Below are 22,059 nucleotides of genomic sequence, written 5' to 3' on the forward strand. Positions count from 1 at the left end.
GGAGTATTGAAACACATGGAGTTCATAAATGGTCTCTTCTGTCAAGAAGTTGACAGTCTAACTCAAAATTGTTGTATTTTAAGCATGTTTGGAACTATTTAATTTTTTGTATCATTGTTGCTTGTCATTCTAAAAGTTACTGCTATAATGTCTACAGAAACTGTGGTTCCTGAGTTTTCTGACATAGAACCAATATATTGTTATGTGTTACATATTATTTTGTCTTTTCACATAAATACATTAACAAATTATCAAAATGTAGTGGCTACTGCTAAGCCATCTGCTTTAATTTGGGTTTATGAAATGTGATCACTGGAACTATGCCCCAAGTTTTTAAGGGTGCTTATCCAATTTATATTTTTCAGTTAAAAAGTAATGTCTCCAAATAAAACAGCATCAGTCATTCCAGTCTAGGTTGTGTCTTCACCCAGAACTGTTTCATGTTTGAAATCTTCAACTTCAAACCAATAATCAAATTATCTTCTATTCATCTAACTTCACTACCTTCTCTCCCATTACCATCTCTGAGTCTGCATGGGTGCTGCTGAGTTTCCATTGTTGCCTGTTTCTTTTGGGTTCCTGTGCAGGACTGCGTGGTCAATGGCTTTTAACATCTCTCACATCAGTGTCCCTTCACATTCCTTCACCCTCCTCCCACACCTTCGCTGTTCATCCTCAACCCTGCGTCACTTCATGATCTGTTTCCTTTGTAACTGAGTGGCAGAAAAATATCTCATCGCTGTGTTGATGACAGTGTGGCAAATTCATGTATTTTTTGACCTGACTAGTCTACTTGTTCTTACTTTTTAAATTCATTTCCTATGGAAATGCTGTTAACCTTTTTCATTCTCTTCAAGTTTTCCTCTTTATTCTCAAAAAATCATATTTAGGAGATAACCTTTCCTCTTCTTTCACATAAAAAATAGAGGCTGGGTGCAATGGCTCATGCCTGTAATTTTAGCACTTTGGGAGGCCGAGGCAGGCGGATCACCTGAGGTCAGGAGTTCAAGACTAGCCTGGCCCACATGGTGAAATCCCATCTCTACTAAAATGATAAAAATTAGCCAGGTCTGGTGGTGCGCACCTGTAGTCCCAGTTACTTGGGAGGCTGCGGCAGGAGAATTGCTTGAACCCAAGAGGCAGAGGTTGTAGTGAGCTGAGACTGTACCACTGTACTCCAGCCCAGGCGACACGGTGACACTCTCTCTCAAAGAAAAAGAAAAAAAGAAAACCATCAGGTTTGACCCTTCTCAGTCTTCTTACTGCAACTTGTCAATATTTATAGGTCGTCATTTCACTCTTCAAGACCTAGCTCAAAAGCCGTCCCTTTGTTGTGGCCGCCCTGGATCATTCTCTTCCGGTTCCGGTGTCAGTCTTTATCAGTCACATTGTGAATATAATCACTATCAAAATGACAGATATTTTAGGTATACATTTCAAATTTCCTGCTCTCTACCAAATATCTCTTAATTTTTAGTTCAGGAAATGTAGCCTATGATACTTGTTATAATTTTTAGAGTTTAACTTTTAAAATAAGGTAATACATTCATATTATTCAAACTTCACCAGGCACAAAGATAAATTAGTGAGCATTCTTACATTCTTGGGTTTAACTACACGGTTTCGTGTGTACTTTCTAAAGATATTCATGTAATATGTAAGTAATTAATCTTGAGTTTTCCCCTGTACCCATACTTTTTGCATACATACATAGTATATTATAGTATGTATGTATCATTATACTGTACTGATGTACACCCATTACTTAACAATAGGTACTAGAAATTATTCCAAATCAATACATAAAGTATTACTTCTTTCTATTTTATAGATGCATAGTATAGATTAGAGACTGCCACAAATTCCTGGCCACTTCTCTAATTAAGAGGTAGAGTCCACTTTTCTCCCCTTGTATCTGGGCTGGTCTGAAACTTATTTTTCTCTATAGAATGAGGTAGCAGTGATGTTGTATAATTTCTGAGATCTACAGCTTTTGAGATCTTAAGATATCTACAACTTTATGTCCTGAGAAAACTCCGTGTTGGAAGCTAGCCACCATGCTGAAAGAAGCCCAAGCCATGAAGAGAGGTCACATGGAAGAAAGCTAATGCTAAAACCCTCCAGTTCGACAGTCCATGCTGATTTCCCATCCAACAACCAGCACGAACTAACATGCATGTGAGGGAGCCATCTTGGATATTCCAGCCGATTTAACTCTCCAGATGACCCTGTGATGACCCTAGAGGACATCACACAGAACAGAATTTCTCAACTAAGCACAGTCACCCATGGAATTGTGAGAGAAAATAAATAATCGTTATTGTTTTAAGCCACTATGTTTTGGGTGTTTTGTGACTATCAATAGATAACCAAAACACGCAGTAATCCATCATGTGGGTATTCGCTGTTTTATTTAACCCAACCTCTACTGATGGACATTCGGTTGTTTCTCTTCTTTCGCTATTATAAACAATGTTGCAATTAATAATTATGTAAATATGTCACTTTTCATGTGTGACTGTACCTGTGGGATGAGTTCCTAAAATCAGAATTTCTGGATATAAGAGAATATGCACTTACAGGTTTGGTAGATATTACAAAATTGTTATCTGGGAGATTTCACTAACTTACACTTCCAGCAATAATATATGAAGTTACTAGTCTCTTACACCTTGACTAATATTACGTTATTAAACTTTCTGATTTTTGCTAATCTAATCGGTAGAAAACGGCATAATTTTAATTTGTATTTCCATTTTTAAAATAACATTGATCATATTTTAATATATTTAAGAGCCATTTGTATTTTTGCTAAATAGTCCGTGTTCTTTGCTCAGGCTCTACTGGGATGTTGGTTTTTTAAAAAATTGATTTATAAAAACTCATTAGGGAATTTAATCATTTATTTATATGAGTGGCAAACATTTTTTCTCAGTTTGTCATTTTTCTTTTGGCTTTACTTAGAGTAATTTTTACCATGCATAACTTTTTACTTCTATGTTGTCAAATTTATCAAAACTTTAACTACTCTGTTAGGAATTCTGCCTTGGATTCTTCTAACACTTTTTTTCACATTTAAATTTTATTGTATTTTTTAACATTTAAATTTTCTCTGAGACATGAGTTTCCTTTTTTAGGCCATTTTCTGTTATATTTAATTATGTTTCAAGTCTTGCTTATTGCCTGTGTGCTTCTCAAGGGCAGGAAACCTGTCTTTTTCATGGCTGTATCCTGAAAACCTAGCACAATGGATCATATATAAAACACTCTCAGTAAGTATTGATACCATATGAAATAAACTTTAGGCCTGCACTGGGTTCCAAAGATAAAGCCACTCTTTCTGACATCATCTGAGAGGAATTTGTTGACCACGAACAAAGAAGCTGCATTTTGAACAAGCATGTTTGAAACTCTAGAACTTAAAAGCTCAGCATACAGAAATATTTTTGAGTCTCCTTTTTCTCCAGTTATATTTACTGTCTACCATGTGTGACTTCTCTTTCTTCTGATGCTAATTAATTAATACCCCACATTCCAAACTTTGATTTACCACCCGCACATGCAGACCTCTATTAGAAGTCCGGAATGTTGATGGTTGGGTAGGTATTTTAACCTAGCTTAACCTCTATCACAATAATTAATTTTAATTGCTTTTCACCTTGGTTACATGATCCCCCAACTCCATGGAAATGATATAACCTTGTAAAAAATAAAATAAAAAAAATAAAAACCTTAACATGAGCTTCTTAAAAAAACAGACGTGAGATTTGACTTGAGCATTCAGTAACCAAAGGTGTAAGATATTCAAAACAAAGGAAATGTGGTGCTTTCACTGCTTGTTTTTAGTGCTGCCACTGCTCTCCCAAGGAATGTCGCTGCCTTCAACTCTGTTCCGTGGCAGATACTTCCTGCCCCTATATATCACCTTCAGATGTACTAAATGATCAAAATCTTTACCATCTGGCCACTCCTCTAGCTCTAGTATTCCAAATGACTTATATTTTTAATGGTTCTTTGTGATCTCCCTGATATAGAAATACATGTATGCAGGCATATGTGCATCAAAAAGAGTCTGTCTTCCTTCTTTGCATTCCTGTGTGCTTTAGCCAGAAGAGATGTTTTAGGATGGTGGTACAGTGACAAATTTATGAAACAAGGGCCACTGGGACACTGAGATGACTATTTGTGGTTAAGCGGAATCCAAAAGGATGATACGGGGTGTCTCTTTCTTTACAAGTGGTAGCCACTGCCATTGAACAAATATTTAAATAATACAAACAATTGTTAATAATTATTTAGCTTCTCTTAAATGAGTCACGTACCCCCTTTTCATGTATAAAAACTGTACTTACACTTTGTGTTTCCCTTGTGTTTCTCAAAAGATCACAATAAAAACATTCTCTTGAAAAGTTTACTTAATTTCACTGACTTAGAAAAAAAAAATTTTACTGCATTTTATGCTAGATTCACACATTTCACATGGTGGTTGAACATATAAGGAAAGATATATTTTTACCGTGGCTTGATGACATTTCTTCAATATGCTATCCTCACAGCAGATTATATTTATTCAGAAAATTTGAAGTCATCTATTTGAAATTACCTCTAGTAGTTTGTTAAAATATAAAAGATCCATTTATAGACTTTTAAAAGATGGAATTTTTATAAAGGTACAGTTTGTTTGTTTTTTAGACGGAGTCTCGTTCTGTCGCCAGGCTGGTGTGCAATGGCACGATCTCGGCTCACTGCAATCTCCACCTCCTGGGTTCAAACGATTCTCCCGCTTCAGCCTTCTGAGTAACTCGGATTACAGGTGGGCACCACCACACACAGCTAATTTTTGTAGAGATGGGAGTTCGCCGTGTTGGCTAGGATGGTCTTGATCTCCTCACCTAGTGATCCACCCACCTCAGCCTCCCAAAGTGTTGGGATTACAGGCATGAGCCACCGTGCCCGGCCAAAGGTACAGTTATTATATGTCAATTATACAATAGATTCCCAATAGGGTAAGATCCTAGGGGAATAACATCACTAGAATCTGATGTGTCCATCTCAAATAGTTTTTTACTGAATTGATTACATCTCAATAATGTTTTGGAATCTTGATAAAAACTCATGGCTAAAGTATACCATTAACGTGACAATATTCTATAATAAATAAACAATGGTATTTACCATATTACCTTTACCATGTGTATTTATATCCAAAACATACGAATTTATACCATATCAGGGCATAGCAACTCCAGCTTGTTTGAAGAATATTACATGATAAACAGCAATGAAGGCAGAAGAGTTGATGGACATTCTGGTATTACTACCACCTCCTTCCCCTACTACTGCCCTTGTAAAACACCGAAATACTTTGTTCATGTGACCAAACTGAACTCTTCTTTCACTCAGGAATATAGAGTATCCAACATGTATTGTGGTGCTTTAAAAACAGTCAAAATTCTTTGACACCATCTCAAGAGGTGGTGTCAATGTCTTTCTTTCCCAGAATCTGGGTGGGCTCAGTGACTGCTTTGACCAATAAAGCATAGCGGAAGTGAAGCTGTGCCAGTGTCTCGGGCTCAGACTGTAAGAGATTGGCAGCTTTCACTTCCTGTCTCTTGGAAGTCTCTTGAAATTTTGGACCTGGGGGAAGCCAGCTGCGGAGTGAGAAGTCTGACTATCCTGAGGTCACTGTGAGTATAGAGAATTCCTGCTAGGTCTCCTGTGTTTCAGCCATCCCAGCCCAGGCACCACAACACATTATCAAAGGACTGTCTTGGACCTTCTCATCCCAGCAAATATCCAATGGAGAAGAAGGAAGACCCCAGACATATGATCCCACTCTAGCCATCCCAGGAGCCCCCCGCTATCCAAACAACTACAGCTGTGGCCACAAACATTGTGTATCAGGGACAAACTCTCTCTGCGTATGGCTACTCGAATCCTTGACCTACAGAATCATGAACTTTGTGGGTCCGCTCATGATCTTGATTTTGGCAATGGCTTCCCAGGTGTGTGTATGCTTATCAAGCTGTGCACTTTAAAATGTGCAGTTTATTATATGTCAATTATATACAAAGCTGCTCAAAAATTTTTAAAAAATTGTTTTTTTATACCACTGAGTTTTCAGATGGTTTGTAATATGACAATAGATAACCTGAACATGCACTTACTATGTTTTAACGTTTATTTCTTACTGATATTTATTAAAATAAAAATATTATTAAAATACAAACTTGGCATATAAAACTTTACTAGGTACATTAAGTACTTTTTTTACAATATTCAATTTGTTTTTACTAAATGTCTATAATCTAAACTATAGGTTATATAGTCTAGATTCTAATCTAATCTATAGATTATATAGTCTAGATTATAATGTATAGATACATAATAAGTTATATTATTAGATACAATATGTCAAATTAAATGAATTGGCTTTAAAAAAATCACATTATGGATTATTACTGATAATATTCGTATTAGTATTGTTTTTTACTCAAGTGAATTTCCTACCAGAACAGATTCAAGTCCTGTGTACATTCATTCTTAAGTTTCTAGATCCAAGTCCATTCCCTAGAACATATTAGGTATTCAATAAGTGTTTGGTAAAAAATAAATGAAATATGGAATAGAATTGAAACCTTTTCTTTTAATATTTTTATCTAGTATATCTTAGTTTAAATGTATTGCAAATGATTTCAGGACACCAGTATCTACCTGAGCTAGATTGCTTTCAAGTTTTAGTTTAATATTCAACCAAAAATGCACATTATAAAACAATGTACCTTATATTACAAAAAGTTTGCAAATGTGATGGAGCCAGATCCCTTTGAGTCCAGCACCTGAGTGTCTAATCACTAATTCATTCTCGTGACCCCATCAGGAAATAACATGACCACAAGTCTAACTGACAGGAATGAGACCTACAGAAGAACAAAAAAGAAGGAAAAGTTACTAATGTTTATTCTGTCCATTTTCTTCTTTACTGTAGGTCAGATGTACGTGGTGGTTACCACTGTAACTACATTCTATGAAAGATTAATCGGTGGGAAAAAAACAAATTAAAGACACACAAAAAACTTTAGAGAATCAACTTCCGGTCAAAAAAGTCCTCCTTTAGCCAACTGTAAACCTCATTCAACCATTATTCTCTATACTCTTAGAAAGCATTCAGAAGATATAATATTTTTTAAGGACTTCAAACAGCAAATTGCAGAATTGACAAAAATTGAAAATAGAGGAAAATTTTGTTTTGTTTAAAGAATTCTGATTTTAATAATGGGAAGCATGCATTCCTGTTTATGCCTAATTGATCTATATATGCTATATACATATATTTCTTGTAAATGTACTTTTGCTAAGGAAATAGGAATTCAGGATCATAAGAAGGTCGAGAAGAAGCATGCTTTATGAATAATTGGTTTCAATGATCGTATTCTTGATCTAAACAATAAAAAGTCAAAACTCTGCATTTTCTTAATAAATATGTTTTTCTCTGTGTTTTAAGTCTCAAGAAGTTATGGTAGAAATGCTTCGCAGAAAATATTTTTCAAGTCAGGCATGGTGGCTCAGGCCTGTAATCCCAGCACTTTGGGAGACTGAGGCGGGCAGATCACTTGAGGTCAGGAGTTCAAGACCTGCTTGCCAACATGGTGAAAACTTGTCTAGACCAAAAAAAAAAAAATTAGCCCGGCATGGTGGTGCACACCTGTAATCCCAGCTACTTGGGAGCTGAGGCACGAGAATTGCTTGAAACCAATTGCTTGAATTAAAAAAAAAAAAAAAATTTTTTTTTAGAGTTTGCTTTGGGCTGAGATGGCACCACTGCACTACAGCCTGAGTGACAGAGCAAGCAAGATTCTGTCTCAAGGGGGTAAAAAAATGTTCATACGATGATTCTACAGCTAGAATGCTAGAATTCTTTTTCACTGATAGTTATATTAAGTCCTTTTCTGTTCACTAAGCATTACTAAGCATGAAAAAAGTCTTTGTGCTGTGGTAAGAACGTTGAAAAATGTGTAATTTCTCAGGAGATATGAATAACAACTTTCACTATGGTTTGGAAAATAAACTAGTATCGGTATATTTTTTGTTTGTTTTAAATAAACTCATCACTGGAGTTCTAATAAATTTTGCTTCTAGACCATGTGAAAATTTTAAATTAGAAGCTATGCAGCAACTAATTTTTAAATTAACATAAAAATTCTCATTTTAAATGTTCTGAAAACTTTTAAACATATGCAGTTGCTATAATTTAATACATTCCTCTGTCTTTTACTGTCATTTAATACATTTCTCTGTGTTTTCTGTATCTCTTGTATTTCCTGGCAGTAACTCATGCTTTCAAAATATCAGGAAGCAAATAAGAAAAGGAAAAGAAGACATTCATTGTATATTGTAAGCCAAATAATGAACTAGCTAGATAGTGCCTCAGAGACTGGAGGAAAATGACATTGTTAACATGATTGTTTTTCCAGTTAATAATTAGTATTGTATAATCTGACCTTAATCTATAGGCGTCTTTTTCATTATAATCTCACCAGAAGTCCTTAATTCTATTCAAATGTTATCTATTTTAGATTATCTATTGCCTCATCCAATGCTTCCCAGTTTCTCAAATACACTAAAATAAGTAGCTCTAGTTGGTGTTTATTTAGAAAGAAATGTTACCCCATGGTCACTTAAATCCAACATCCCCAAAAGTTCTTTTTTTATATAAAGCTGTCAAGTAATCCTGCCAAAGGACACTCTGGGCTCCAGGGTGAGTATAATTTTTCCTTAAAAATTGCCAATTTCTTGACCTATATTCTATGATAAAAGTTTTAATATTTTATATTAAATTTGTCAATAATATGCCTATTGATCAACATGTTCTACTTAGTGTACTGCTTCACCAAGTGCCAACATATATGTCTCCAGTGACTGCTGATCACTGAGTCTCCTCATGTTAGTAAATTTCTAAACATTTTTCTTAGTACATGGAGTAATGTGATATGTTGATAAATGTTTCAGGACACTTAAATGTAGCTACACTGCAGTAATTCGAAGGTAAGAAAAAGTTACCATGACTCCCATTTCTTTGAAATTGTGTACAATGAAAGGCTTTTCAGCATGATACCCCAACTAAAATTTAGGGGTGTGACAGCACTTATAAGTAAATCCATTTTGTTTGAGTAAATATGGAGTTTCATTTACCTTTTAGCAAATTCCCAAGTAGCATCTCCATAAATTTAAACTGATTTTACTTATTGAGTTCTATTATTAACTTTAAAAGACAATCTACTTTGGGTCATTTTGAGCATCACATATTGCTTACATCAAATAAGTTTAAATCTGAGTACATAATGATACTAAGCAAACAAATACAGGCATTGGTCGCTGTATGGAGTCTGTTTTCATGCTGTTGATAAAGACATACCCAAGACTGGGCAATCTACAAAAGAGAGGTTTAATTGGACTTATAGTTCCGTGTGGCTGGGGAAGCCTCACAGTCATGGTGGAAGGTGAAAGGCACATCTCACATGATAGCAGACAAGAGAAAAGAGCTTGGGCAGGGGAATTCCTTTTGTAAAACCATCAGATCTCGTGAGACTTATCCACTATCACGAGAACAGCATGGGAAAGACCTTCCCCCATGATTCAATTACCTGCCACCAGTCCCTCACATAATATGTGGGAATTGGGTGGGGACACAGCCAAACCATATCAGTCACCTTTGAAGAATACTAGAGAATGTATAATTATTCCGAAAATTAGTAAATAAAGGGAAAGAAGCAAACATTTTTTCTGTCTTTCCATAAAGAAAAAAAATGTACTTTGAACAACCAAATGGGTGATAATGAAAGTTTATCTTTATAAAAGTAACTGAAGAGCCCAGACGTGGTGGCTCATGCCTGTAATCCCAACACTTTGGGGGCTGAGGTGGGCAGATCACTGGAGCCCAGAAGTTTGAGACTAGCCTGTGCAACATACCTAGATCCTATCTTTAAAAAGAAAGAAAACATTTAAAACAGTAACTGAGCATCAGCTATTGTGGGCAGACTGCCTACGGGTAGCACTGCTCCACAAGAAGCAGTTAAAAAAAAAAAAGTAACTGAGCAGATAAGTGAGAAAGGAATGATAATTACAATAACAAGATGTGGCAATCCTGATTTAATTAATGAATCTAAGCAAAAAGCAATGGCTTTGAATAGAATACAGAAAAGAAACAACTAAACATTATGTGCCTCCTGGTAGAAATATACACCATTAGCTATGATTTCATCTTTTGAACCTGAATCTGATCAAGCCTCTAGATCTATTCATCAATTTACAGAAAACACAAGGGACAAAGAAAAGACAAAGGAACATACTAAACTACAGCATGAGGTACAATCAGCAAAATTCATACCATGGAAACTATAGAACAAATAATTTAGTTTTTTGCAGAAATAAATTGCAAGGGAAAAATAAAGACATGGATAAAGACTCTTCAGAGATATGCTTACCAGATGCAATTCATGGATGTGTATTAGCATTCTCCAGAGAAACAGAACCAAGAGGATATATATGGGTATATAAGAGGCAATTTATCATGGGAGCCAGCTCACATGATTATGGAGAGTGAAAAGTTCCACAACATCCCATCTGCAAGCTGTAGAACCAAGGAAGCCAATGTTGTGATTCAGTCTGAGTCTGAAGGCCAGAGAAACTGGGGGCATTGGTGTAGTCTTGGAGTCGGAAAGCTCAAGAACTTGTTGCTCTGATTTCCAAAGGCAGGAGAAGATGGATGTCCCAGTGCCAAGAGGGAGAGAATTCGCCCTTCTTCCCCTTTTCTTCTATTGGGACCCTTAACAGATTGGATGATGCCTGCCCATATTGATGAGAGTGGTTCTTCTCTACTCAGTTTACTGCTTCAAATGCTAGTCTCTTCTGAAAATTCTCTCACAGACCCACCCAGAAATGTTTTACTAACTATCTGGCTATCCCTTAACCCAGTCAAGTTGACACACAAAATTAACCATCACAGAATGTTATTTGGATTCAGATTTAAATCAACAAAGTGTGAAAACGTCATAAGATTATTGGAGAAATTTGTGCATTGACTGGATATTTAGTGACAAGGAATTTTTCATGTTTGCAGGTGTGCTAATGGTATTGTGGGTTTTGTTGAGTCTATATATTCTAAAAATACTTCCTAAAATAGTTACAGAAGAAAACATGTATAATCTGAAATTTGCTTCCAAATTATCCAAGAGTGTGGGGTTGGGGAGTGAGTGGAGGTATAGACAAGTCAATCTTGGCCATGGGTTCATGCTCAAATTTCTTATTCTAAGGACGCCAATCAGATTAGATCATGGCCCACTCTAATGGCCTGATTTTAACTTAATCACCTTTAAAGTTCTCTTTCCAAATACAGTCACATTCTGAGATACTGGGGGTTAAGGTATTAGTGGGAATTTGTGGGGACATAATTCAGTTCATAACCAGTCCATTCAGAATCTTGCCGTATTTATTTGTAATATCAGTGCCATATAAACTGCTTAAAATGGTTACCTTCAATATTGGCTCAAAAGCTGAACTGTGTAAGCTGCTGGCATTAATCACCATGCTATACTTTGCAAAGCCCATAGCCCAACAATCCTAACCACTCTTTCACTTTCAGACTAATTCTATAGATCTATTTTCTCCAATATGGCAGTCACACATCAAGTAGTAAATGCTTGAAATGTGGCTGATCCAAACTGAGATGTGTTGTAAGTATACATTACACTGGATTTCAAAGACTTAGCAAGAAAAAAAGAAAGTAAAATATCTCATTACTAGTTTTTGTATTGATTACATATTGAAATGATAGTTTGGATATACTAAATTAAATAGATTATTAATTTCAGCTGCTCCTTCTTACTTAAACAATATGGCTAGTAAATAACTTTAAAATTATGTACTCACATTATATTTCTATTGGATGGAACTTTTCAAAAATATAGGTATCTGTCATTTGACCTAAGATTTGCTTCAAAGACTTTCTTAGCCTTCCAATGTATAACTCTCTCCAATAATCCCTTTCCTTTTTGCACCACACATTTAATAACCTAGGTGCAGAATTCTAGTGCTATATGCAGTTCTTAATTCACATTTCAAACCTAAAAAACATGTGCCTACTTCTTAGGTAGACAATATGTAATGCTAACTTAACAAATGACACTGAAATTTGTTGTATTTATTGAAATCCTAAGTGATGGATAGTTCGCTTGCCATTAACCATTTCCAAGGAAAAAGAGAAGCTATAATAATAGGAATTGACAAAGATACTCTCATTTTTCCTTTACCAGTGGTACTAGATATTCTCAGACTGGAGCAGTGGCTCACATCTGTAATCCCAACACTTTGGGAGGCCAGTGTGGGAGGATCATTTGAGTCCAGGAGTTCAAGACCCCATTTCTACAAAAAAATTACAAAAAAAAAAAAAAAATAGCTGGGTATGGTGGCACATACCTGTAATCCCAGCTACTCTGGAGGCTGAGGTGGGAGGATCACTTGAGTCTCAGAGGTCGAGGCTGCAGTGAGCCATGATTGCACCACTGCACTCCAGCCTGAGTGATAGAATGAGACTTTATTTCAAAACTAAACAAATAATTTAAAAAAGATACTCTCATATTTCATTTACAAACACTAGAAAAAGTCTTATGCTCCAATTTTATCAAAACACTAGAACTGGGCTTATACATATTTCTAGAAATTTTTGCAATACTTACATATTTGCAGCTGCTAACTTTTATGACAAAGATAAATATTTCATTTTGCTTAAAAGTTGATGCTGAGAGGAGGAATTTTAGTTAGGAGTATTTCAGCATTAGTAATTTTTTACTTTTTCAGGAACATAAAATATGATTAACATCCACTGCTTGTATTTCTTGGCAGGTTCAGTTGTATCTTACCCAGATTTTCATTTTAGTACAATTAATCCATATAGGTTTAATTAGGTAGATTTAAATGATCATCAAATGAGTATACTTATTTGGCAGCACAACAGTGGCTCAAAACCTACAGGATTAAAAACTTTGCAGTTTGGCCTATCATCTATATCCCTGAATGATAGTTTCCACAATCATCAAAGTAATCTTTAAGAATTGCTAAGAAATCAAATAATGAAAACGTCAGTTTTTAAAATAATTTTAAGGCATTGAAATAGGAAAAAAAAAGCTTTTTGGAGAGTCAAGTTTTTATCAAGACTCCTTGTAATTAGATCTCTTTTTCATATCCTTAATTTTGATTGTCTCCTGTAAAAGTATTAAGTAAGGTCAACACAGAATCTCAAAATAATTATTTTTGTAGTTGAAGTATCCTTCCAAACATTTCTTCAAGCAGTACTTTTGTACTTTTTTTGGTGGAGTTTCAGACCATTTTGGGGTGACGGGATTTCCTGTTTGGAGGACTGAGCTGGAGGAAAAAGGGGAGAGGGAGAGTACCCTGTTACAGAGAAAGCAAAGTACTGTAGAAGTGGATTGCTGAGTATCTTGTTCCTTGAATGCACTTCAACACTGCACATTAGTAAGCATTAGAATCAATGCAAACATTAATTTAGCTTTCTCAACATTACAGTCTTTAAATGAAATCCTTTAAATTGATTGCTATAAAAGGTTTACCTTTTTTCCCTTCTTGTATTTCCAGGGGCATACTATGCCACTTAGCTGTGTATTTAACTTCATTTAGCCTCCATCAAGGACCCGAAACAAAATGCTTATAAAGAATGCTATTTTGTCTTGGCGCGGTGGCTCACGCCTATAATCCCAGAATTTTGGGAGGCAGAGGTAGGCAGATTGCTTGAGGCCAGGAGTTTGAGACCAGCCTGGCCAACACGGCAAAACCCCGTCTCTATGAAGAACACAAAAATTAGCCGGGCATGGTGGTGCATGCCTGTAATCCCAGCTATTAGGGAGGCTGGGGCACAAGAATTGCTTGAACCCAGGAGGTTGCAGTGAATTGCACTCCAGCCTGGGCAATCAGAGTGAGACCCTGTTTCAAAAAAAAAAAAGAAAAAAGAAAAGTTCATATTTTGATACTAGATGGTCGTTAATTTTGTAATGTGGAGTTTGAGACCACAATTACCCCAGAATTCTATAAAGAGATACACAGTTTATTTTTGAACATTCAAATTTCAAGTCCCATAAACATTTTTTAAAAAAAGTTTCATTCACATTTTCAACATCAATCTATAAAGAATTTTCTAAGAATGAAACACAACTTATATACCTAAATATGGGGCTTCCCTTACAGTGGTCTTGAGAGGGTTATTCATTCATTTAGTTGATGCTTTTAAGATTCAAAGTATTTTTAGAATTTAACAAGAAATGCCTATTATCCAGAAGACAGTTTTTCTAAATGATGCCAAATCCTCATCTTTTGAGAAAAGGTATGGCTTACGGTAAGTCATTATCACTCAAAGTAAGAAAGAGATCAAACTATGTTATTACCATTTTTTCTTAAATATGAGCCGTAACTATAAATAATAAGTACATTTCCATATGTCTCTGAAAGAGGAATTTCAGAAAATCTTTTGGGTTGAATAAATTCCAGGCAAAAAATTGATCTCAGTTTCACCTACCTACAACTTAAATGAAGAACATATGTAAATAAGTAACACTGAAAAGATTGCTTTTTATAAATTCATTAGTGACTGGCATATTACTAGAATAAAGATAAAATAGAAAAAAAGACAATCTCATCAGTTTTAGTCAACTACACCCAAGTATATCTATTGAATACTTTTAAAATATTGAAAATGTATAGGAAATCCTAAAGCTGTTGAAATTCACACCTAACCTTTTAAAAGTATTTATTTTCCATTTTCAGAATAGCATTCTTGAGTATGATTTTAAAAGAGTGCTGGAACTTGAATCCCCAACAGGGGCTGGGACATTTACAGATTAAAAGCATTTTAAAATTCCTGTGTGGCACACTACTTTCATAGGATGTGGAGAGGGGGAAAAAATGCTCAATTTGCAGTGAATGATTAAAGGGAAGTTAAAAGCTAATAGATCTCTCACTTAAATACTTTTAAAATTTCTCAAACTTGACTGAGGCTACATTAAACTATACTCCCCTACCAGCTGCTAGTCAAGCATCTATCTAAAAAATATGGCTGCATGTCCAGGGATGGATGGTGGCTCACACCTGTAATCCTAGAACTTTGGGAGGCTGAGGCAGGAGGATCGTTTGAGGCCAGAGTTCAAGACCAGCCTGGGCAACATAGTAAGGCACCTGCCTATAAATAAACAAACATATATATATATATATATCAAACATATATATATATATGGCTGTGAAACGTACCTTACCCCAAATCCTTAACTTTAGTTGCAAGGTTACATTGTTTATATTCATATTAAAAAATTGCATTGTTTCTCAAATATATTATCAAGTTCCATCATTAAAATTTTTAATTGGCTTGGGGGCATACAACTCACCTTCAATGGATATAATTTTATATGTTAAGTAAAATGCCAAGCATATCATTTAAATCTCTTTAAACTGAATGCTTACCTTTAACACCTAAGATTTTAAAATTTTCTCTAGAAATATTTGCATTTTAAAATAAAATTTGTAAAAAAAAATCCTATTTTAGCAGGCTTGATTATATCAACTGGTAAAACTTTATTTTACAAGCAATAGGAATTGGATCAAATGATTATTATAACCCAGGGGAAGTATTCTGTAACCCCAGCAAATGCCGTTATACATACTGCCAATACAGATTTAATAGACAATACTGAACTGTACAAGAGTTATTTATTTTTCCTTAATCTCAAAGCTATTTTTAGTAATACAAAAAAGCCATATTAACATTTTTTTTTTCCGTTAGAAAACATGATGTACAAAACTTTGGATGAAAAGATACGTCAAATTTCATTTAATCGCTTGGAGGAAAATCCACCAACTCCATCAATACCACCCAAAGTGTTTTAGGCAGTGAATAAAATCAAAATAATGCATCGTAATAAATTCCAGCTGTTAAAAGAACAAACTCAGCAATATATAACAGTTTGCTACACAGGATTTTTGACTATTCACTTTGGGAGTTATTTTTAAAAATCTACTTTTTTACTGAGTCCTACTACATACCAGGCACTGTACTTGGCCATCTAGGTAACTAAGAAAAAGTTGGTTAAGATCCGAAAGGCTCATAAATCAGTCCTTTGGTTACCAAATTCAATTTTTAACTTTCAAACATCCTCCAAGATCAAGAAACCCTAACTAAAAATATACACCCTTCTAAGTGTTATTTGATTTTATTAGTAGCAAGGGTGTTTGGTAAGGTCATGAACCACTATTTTTGATCCATTATTCCAATTAAGAGTGCGTGTCAAAAGCTAATTTGTTATTTTTCTAATGAGTTTAAGATTTGGCATTCAGTTGTCACACATGTGGTTCAATGATTTATCATGAACCCTAAACTGCACACTGCTCAAAAACAGCAAAACAGATGTGCATTAAATGAAATAATGGTTTTTAATACATATCTTAAAATTCAATCAGTTTAGGGTCCAGTGAAGAAAAAGATAACCAGTTACCGGGTGGTAAAGGGCAGAGGAGGTAAACTAGTAAAGATTATTAATATTCAGTGAAGTATTATTGTCTATCTTATCCTTTGAGTAACAAGATGCTAACACACTTGCAAAAAAAAAAAAAAAAAAAAAAAACGCTTAAAACTATGCTAAAGGCCCATGAACTGACATCATCCATTCAACACCATTACTTTGTTACATAAACCTGTTTTCTTAAGGTATAACATATTAAGCAATAATTTGGAAATTAGCCAAGCACTAAGCAATTACAATAGCAGGTAATACACCATCAATTTTTGAAACACATTTGGCCACATTTCATGACCCATCTGCACTATAGGATTCTATAGACTCTCAGTTTAAAATTTGTTTCCGGACCTGAATTACAAGAAAATGGCTTTATGAAATTTTCTCGTAAGACATTTAAATAGTCTTAGGTTCACACCCCTTTTGTTCTAAATGATTTAATCTGACATGCTATATAACTACAATAAAAATAATTATGTTCAATTCTTAAATGAAAACTAAATGCCAATAAATGGTAACAGATTTGACATGGAATGTTGTAAGATCTTCCTCTACATAATCTGACACTGCGGATTATGAATTTCAGAGCTTGAAAACTTCAGATTAAGAACCACAAGAAAATTTACTCTTGATGGCATGCAAGATCTTCCAAAAAATTAACCTAAGACCTAGAAGTCTCAGTATTATTAGAACATAAAAAAACACAACAAATTTTTACATTTTATTCACATTTATTTTTCGCTTTTAGTGTGCTCACAGAAAATTAGAACACCTTAAGCAGGAGTTTAATAGCAATTTTTGTAAGCAAAGTTACATTCCATCTCTAAGTCAAATTGGTCAAAGCTTCTCCAGTATTTACAAAACATGATAGACAAGATGCTACACAAAACCATTGCATCTGAAGATTTTTTTTCCTTTATTCTCAAAGACGACTGGAAAAGAAAGCATTATCTGCTGTAATCAAAAACATACCACAGTATAAACAGTAACCATTCCACTTATCACAGCTTGGTTGAGTTTAAAATTTGTGTTTTAAAAGGTCCAAGATGACTGCAGTTTTACAAAAATGGGCAGGGTGGAAAGTTGCAAACTTCATGTGCTTCTGGATATCAAGATTTGTTTTTATACAATAGTCACAGTTAAAAACACCCTGCTGGTAATACATAATTACACTTTATTAAGGTCATAAACCAGCAATAAACAATAAAGCCTATACAACTTGTAGTTCTACTTAATCACTGACTGGTACAGCTAACATGAGATAAGTGAAAAGTTCCTATGGTTTAAATGAACTCCTAAGACTATGATCGTTTTTTTTTTTTAAATCTGGGTATTGGTGTTTTTTCTTTTTTTCCTCTTTCCTTCTTAGTCAAGACTTGTAGTGTTGTAAACCTGCCTCACAAAATACATGGTAATAACTTTTCTTTAAAAAAAAAAAAAAAAAAAGACAGCCTTTACACCATTTCTAGTGGCACATTATTTTGGCAATGTTATGCGCCACTCCAATTTCCCCATTGTGACCCCATCACTTCATCTGATATCCCTTTTTGACCCACCCATCTCCTTCATATATGGGCATGTCCATAGATTGACAAAGAAAGTTTACATTTTTGAATAAAGATGCAAAGTATGCAAAAACATTAATACTGATGCGAAAAAATAAAAAATAAAAGAGAAACAAGGCAGAGGAAGAAGGTGTTTAAGCTCTCCTCCACCTGTTGGAATGGTGGTTAACAGAATGATTTGAGATGGGAACTGTGGGGGTGGGGGGGGGGGGAGAAAAAAAATTTGGTGCTTAAAAAAAGTAAAATAAAAAAAGACATCTTTAAAATCAATCCCTGGTTGTAGACAAGTTCTCCAAAACCAGTACCTGGCACCACTCCAACAAACAAACAGGGGAGAAAAGTTCTTCGATTATCTCACAAAAGCTTGCTCTTTTACTCTGCCGCCTCCGCTGGGGGGGCTTCTGGACTGCACTCAGGCTGGGCCTCCTGTGACGGGGCTGCGCAGGCTGACGAGGCGGCGGCGACCGCGGGCTCCTCTGCGGGGGCGGGCTCCTGCTCCGGGGGCGCGCCGGGCCCGGCGGCCGAGGGGGCCTCGCAGGCGGCGGCGCTGGCCCCGGCCTCCTCGGCCTTCTTCTCCTCTACCTTGCTGGGCTCCTCGGCGGCCTTGGTCTCGTCGCTGGCGGATGGCTTCTCTGGCGCGATAGCAGCCTCCTCGGGCTTGGCCTCCGGAGGGTCGCCACCCGCCGCCCCCTCCTCGCCAGCTGCCGCCTCCTCGCCCGGCGCCGCTGCCTGCTCTCCGGAGGCCGCGCCCGCCTCGGCGGCGGCCGCAGCGGCGCCCCCGGCGGCCTCGTCCTTGCCGCCTTCGGCAGCGGGCGCCTCGGCCTCACCGCCTTCTCCAGCCTCCTTCTTGTTCTTCTTGAAGGAGAAGCCGCTCAGCTTGAAAGACTTCTTGAAGGAAAAGCGCTTCTTTTTTTTTTTCGGGGTCTCGTTGCTGGGCGAGGGCGTGGCCCCGTCCTCGGCCTTGGGCGAAGACGTCGAGGAGGCGGCCGATGCGGCCTCTCCCTCCGCGGCCGTGGGCGAGCCGGGCTCGGCAGCCTCGCCCTCCGCGGGGGCCTCCTTCTCTACCGGGCTGGCCCCGGCCTCGGGGGCGGCAGCGGCCGGCTCATCTTTCTCGGCTGCGGAGGGCGACGCCGCCCCACTCCCGGCGGCCGCGGGCTCCTCCTTGTCGGCGGCCGGGGCGCTGCCGTTGGCCTGCAGCTCCTCTTTGGCGCCCGACTCGGCGGCCGCGGGCGAAGCGTCGCCGTTTACCTTCACGTGGCCATTCTCCTAAGAGGCAGAGAAAGCGGGAGCGTCACTGAAGCGGCCGGGACGCCGCCATTCCCGCCCCCAGCCCTGGACCGGGAGGGACCCGCTTCCCCGTAAGGCCCCTGTGGCCATCGAGACCCCACCCCCGCCGTTACGGGGAGGCGCGGGTGGATGCCCAGACGAGAGCCCCACGAACGAGGAAATGGGCACCGCTGCCTGGAGACCCCCCTCCCAAAACACAACTGTAGCCCCCAAGTAGAACAGTGACCACCCAGCCATTCAGCAAGTGCCCTAAAGATGAAGTCCGAAACACAGCAAGCAAAGGCTAACCATGCCAGCCCTCGCCTTATGGGGGGCTTAGGGGAAAAAAGGTGCCAAGGAATAGTTGACACAGCAAACGCCCTTTGGAAGAAGGCACGGAGCCAGAGCTGGTGGTCCGCGCCTACGTTTCACATCCCTCTTTCGCCCTAAATACATAAAGGCCTCTTCAAAAATACCAGGAATTCCCAGGGGGACCACAGCACTCGAGCCAGGAGCCCCTCCCCGCACGGGGCCCTCCGAGGTCCTGCGCCCGCTCAGGGCCTTAGGACCGGCAGGGGGCGCTGTGCCTCCACTGCGCCGCGCTCGGGGCCGGCAGGCGAGGAGGGGCGGAGTCGCCGGGCCACCCCGCCCTGCCCAGCCGGGCCCTGCCCGCAGGCCGAGGCGCCCCCGAGCCCGGATCGCGCAGCTCAGCAGTCCGCAAACAAAGCTCAGGTGGCTTCCCGGCCTCTTGGTCGGTCTGAAACCAACAAGGCAGGGGGAAACCCATTATTTCTGAGGTCTCGCCTCTGCTTCCACGCCCACCTCCCCCTGTGATTCTGCGAAGCCTGGGCGCTCCTCGGCGGTTCATTTTGCATTTTTAACGGGTTTAAAGCCTCTTGGCAGACTTCGCTTTCCCCAGTAGGTTAGAGCAGGCGAAGCGACACGATCTCTTCTCTAGGAAAAGAGGCGTGGTGGGTGCCCAGTGTTTGCGAAGCAGCCACCCATGGCCGACCTCTCGGGTCCACCCAATCGTGGCTATCTGCCTGGGTCCGGGCAGCGCCAGGCGGCCCCCTGCGGGTGGTCGAGGCGCCACGCACAAAAACAATCCCGACCCAAACGCACGAACCGCCTCTTTTTGACCATCTGGAAAGGTTCTTAAAGGACCCCCGAGTGTTCCCACCCCACAGATACCATTTAAAAATCAAATGGGTGTGTAATTCCACAGACAGCTACGAATAAAGATTTAGGACAGTGGGAAAGCCCCATCAAAAGGGTACCGAAGCCCTCTGTCCAACCCCAGCCAACCACCTTTCCAAGAACCCAGGGAACGCCGCCGCGGCATACAATAAGACAGCCCTTCCCTCCTCGCCTTTCTCCACCACCATCCCCATTGCGCCCCCCTTTCCCGACCCCCCCACCCCCCCACACACAATCACACCACCAGTTCAGAAATCTCGAAGACAATCTCGCTTCGACAACAAACCCGAGAGCCACCCAAACACCATTGTGCCCCCAAACACAAATGCAACCTGGCTGGGGGCGGGGGAGGAGGGCACCTAGCTAGTCACGTTCTGCCAATCTCCAAACCACGCCATTTTAGACGATTTATCACTCCTTTCCTCCCGTCTACTCAAGAATTCTACAGGATTCTAAGGAACCACTCCTTTGGGGTGGGGGGAGACTCCTGCTATAAAAAATACACAATTTAGGCTATCCATTCCATTCAACTTTCAGACTAGAATCCAGCCACACTCCTCTCCACTAATGAGCCTTGGGAGCCACCAGGAGGGAAGGAGAGACAGACACCAAGTGAATGACCACAACCACAGGTAGAATTTACCTGCCCGTTCGCTTTGGAAGGCGACGAGGCCACAGCCGCCTCCCCGGGCCTCTCCGCGGCGGCTTCTCCCTTCGCTGCGGTCTTGGAGAACTGGGCACCCATGCTGGCTTCTTCAACAAAGAAACTCAACAGATCCAAGAGGGGAAACAAAGAGCCTCGGGTTGGTGTAACGACGGGGCGAGCAGCAGCAGCAGCGGCGGCGGCAACAGCGGCAGCGGCACACACACCGGAGGGAGGGGGGTGGGGGTGGTGGAGAAGACAGAACAGAACCGATTAAATACACTCCGGATAAAAAAATTTTAGTCGAAGAGATCAAAAAGCAGCAGCACAGGAGGGAGGGAAAAAGGGTGGAAAAGTCGAGCACAAAAAAAGGAGCCCAAGTGTAGTTCGAAAAAAAAAAGAAGTAATAAAAAAATCCCAGATTTGTAGCCGCACTGTAGACAAGAGGAAAATGGAGAAATCTCCCTGGTTGCTAATAAGATGCGGGGTCCAACGCCCAAGTGCACAGATGAATGGGCTCGCGGGCGCTGACGCGGCCCCCGCGCGCGTCGGCCAATCCGCGCGCCGCACACAAAGCAGGGGGCGGGGTCTGCGCGCCTGGCGAACAATGGAGCCGCGCTTTGCAAACGGTTTGAAAATCAGCCTCAGACCGAGAATTAATGTCCTCCAAATAAATAAATCAATTAAAAAATACATGGCACTCGCCTCCCTCTGCTTGAAAATAATAATGCATTTCTTGATTGGCTTGCTTTGTTTGGAATTAATTAACGTGGGAGGGGGTAGTTGTGCATCGGGGCGGAGAAAGCGTTAACTTGAC

At 39.2% G+C, this 22,059-nt stretch overlaps 1 protein-coding gene and 1 long non-coding RNA gene across 2 annotated transcripts; one reads left to right on the plus strand and one right to left on the minus strand.

Moving 5' to 3' along the window:
- Positions 1–5,649: 5,649 nt before the first annotated feature.
- On the plus strand, positions 5,650–11,069 carry LOC111547253. Its single transcript, XR_002733070.1, has 3 exons — positions 5,650–6,005; positions 8,329–8,394; positions 8,719–11,069. It is a non-coding gene; the product is annotated as an uncharacterized LOC111547253 (long non-coding RNA).
- Positions 11,070–15,613: 4,544 nt separating this feature from the next.
- Positions 15,614–21,807, minus strand: MARCKS (myristoylated alanine rich protein kinase C substrate). The gene is made up of 2 exons (XM_023219038.1): positions 21,243–21,807; positions 15,614–19,402 (listed from the first exon to the last, which is right to left on the minus strand). Exons 1-2 carry the CDS (start codon positions 21,342–21,344, stop codon positions 18,509–18,511), a joined length of 996 nt encoding a protein of 331 aa, XP_023074806.1. The 5' UTR covers positions 21,345–21,807; the 3' UTR covers positions 15,614–18,508.
- Between the last annotated feature and the right edge of the window lie 252 nt (positions 21,808–22,059).

Source organism: Piliocolobus tephrosceles, chromosome 5, assembly GCF_002776525.5.
Source record: "Piliocolobus tephrosceles isolate RC106 chromosome 5, ASM277652v3, whole genome shotgun sequence".
NCBI lineage: Eukaryota > Metazoa > Chordata > Mammalia > Primates > Cercopithecidae > Piliocolobus > Piliocolobus tephrosceles.

Excerpts from the sequence above, each read along its gene's own strand:
- MARCKS (XM_023219038.1), bottom strand. The coding sequence starts at position 21,344 with ATGGGTGCCCAGTTCTCCAAGACCGCAGCGAAGGGAGAAGCCGCCGCG. Across the intron at positions 19,403-21,242 it reads CTTCCAAAGCGAACGGGCAG|GAGAATGGCCACGTGAAGGT; the intron begins GTAAATTCTACC and ends TCTGCCTCTTAG.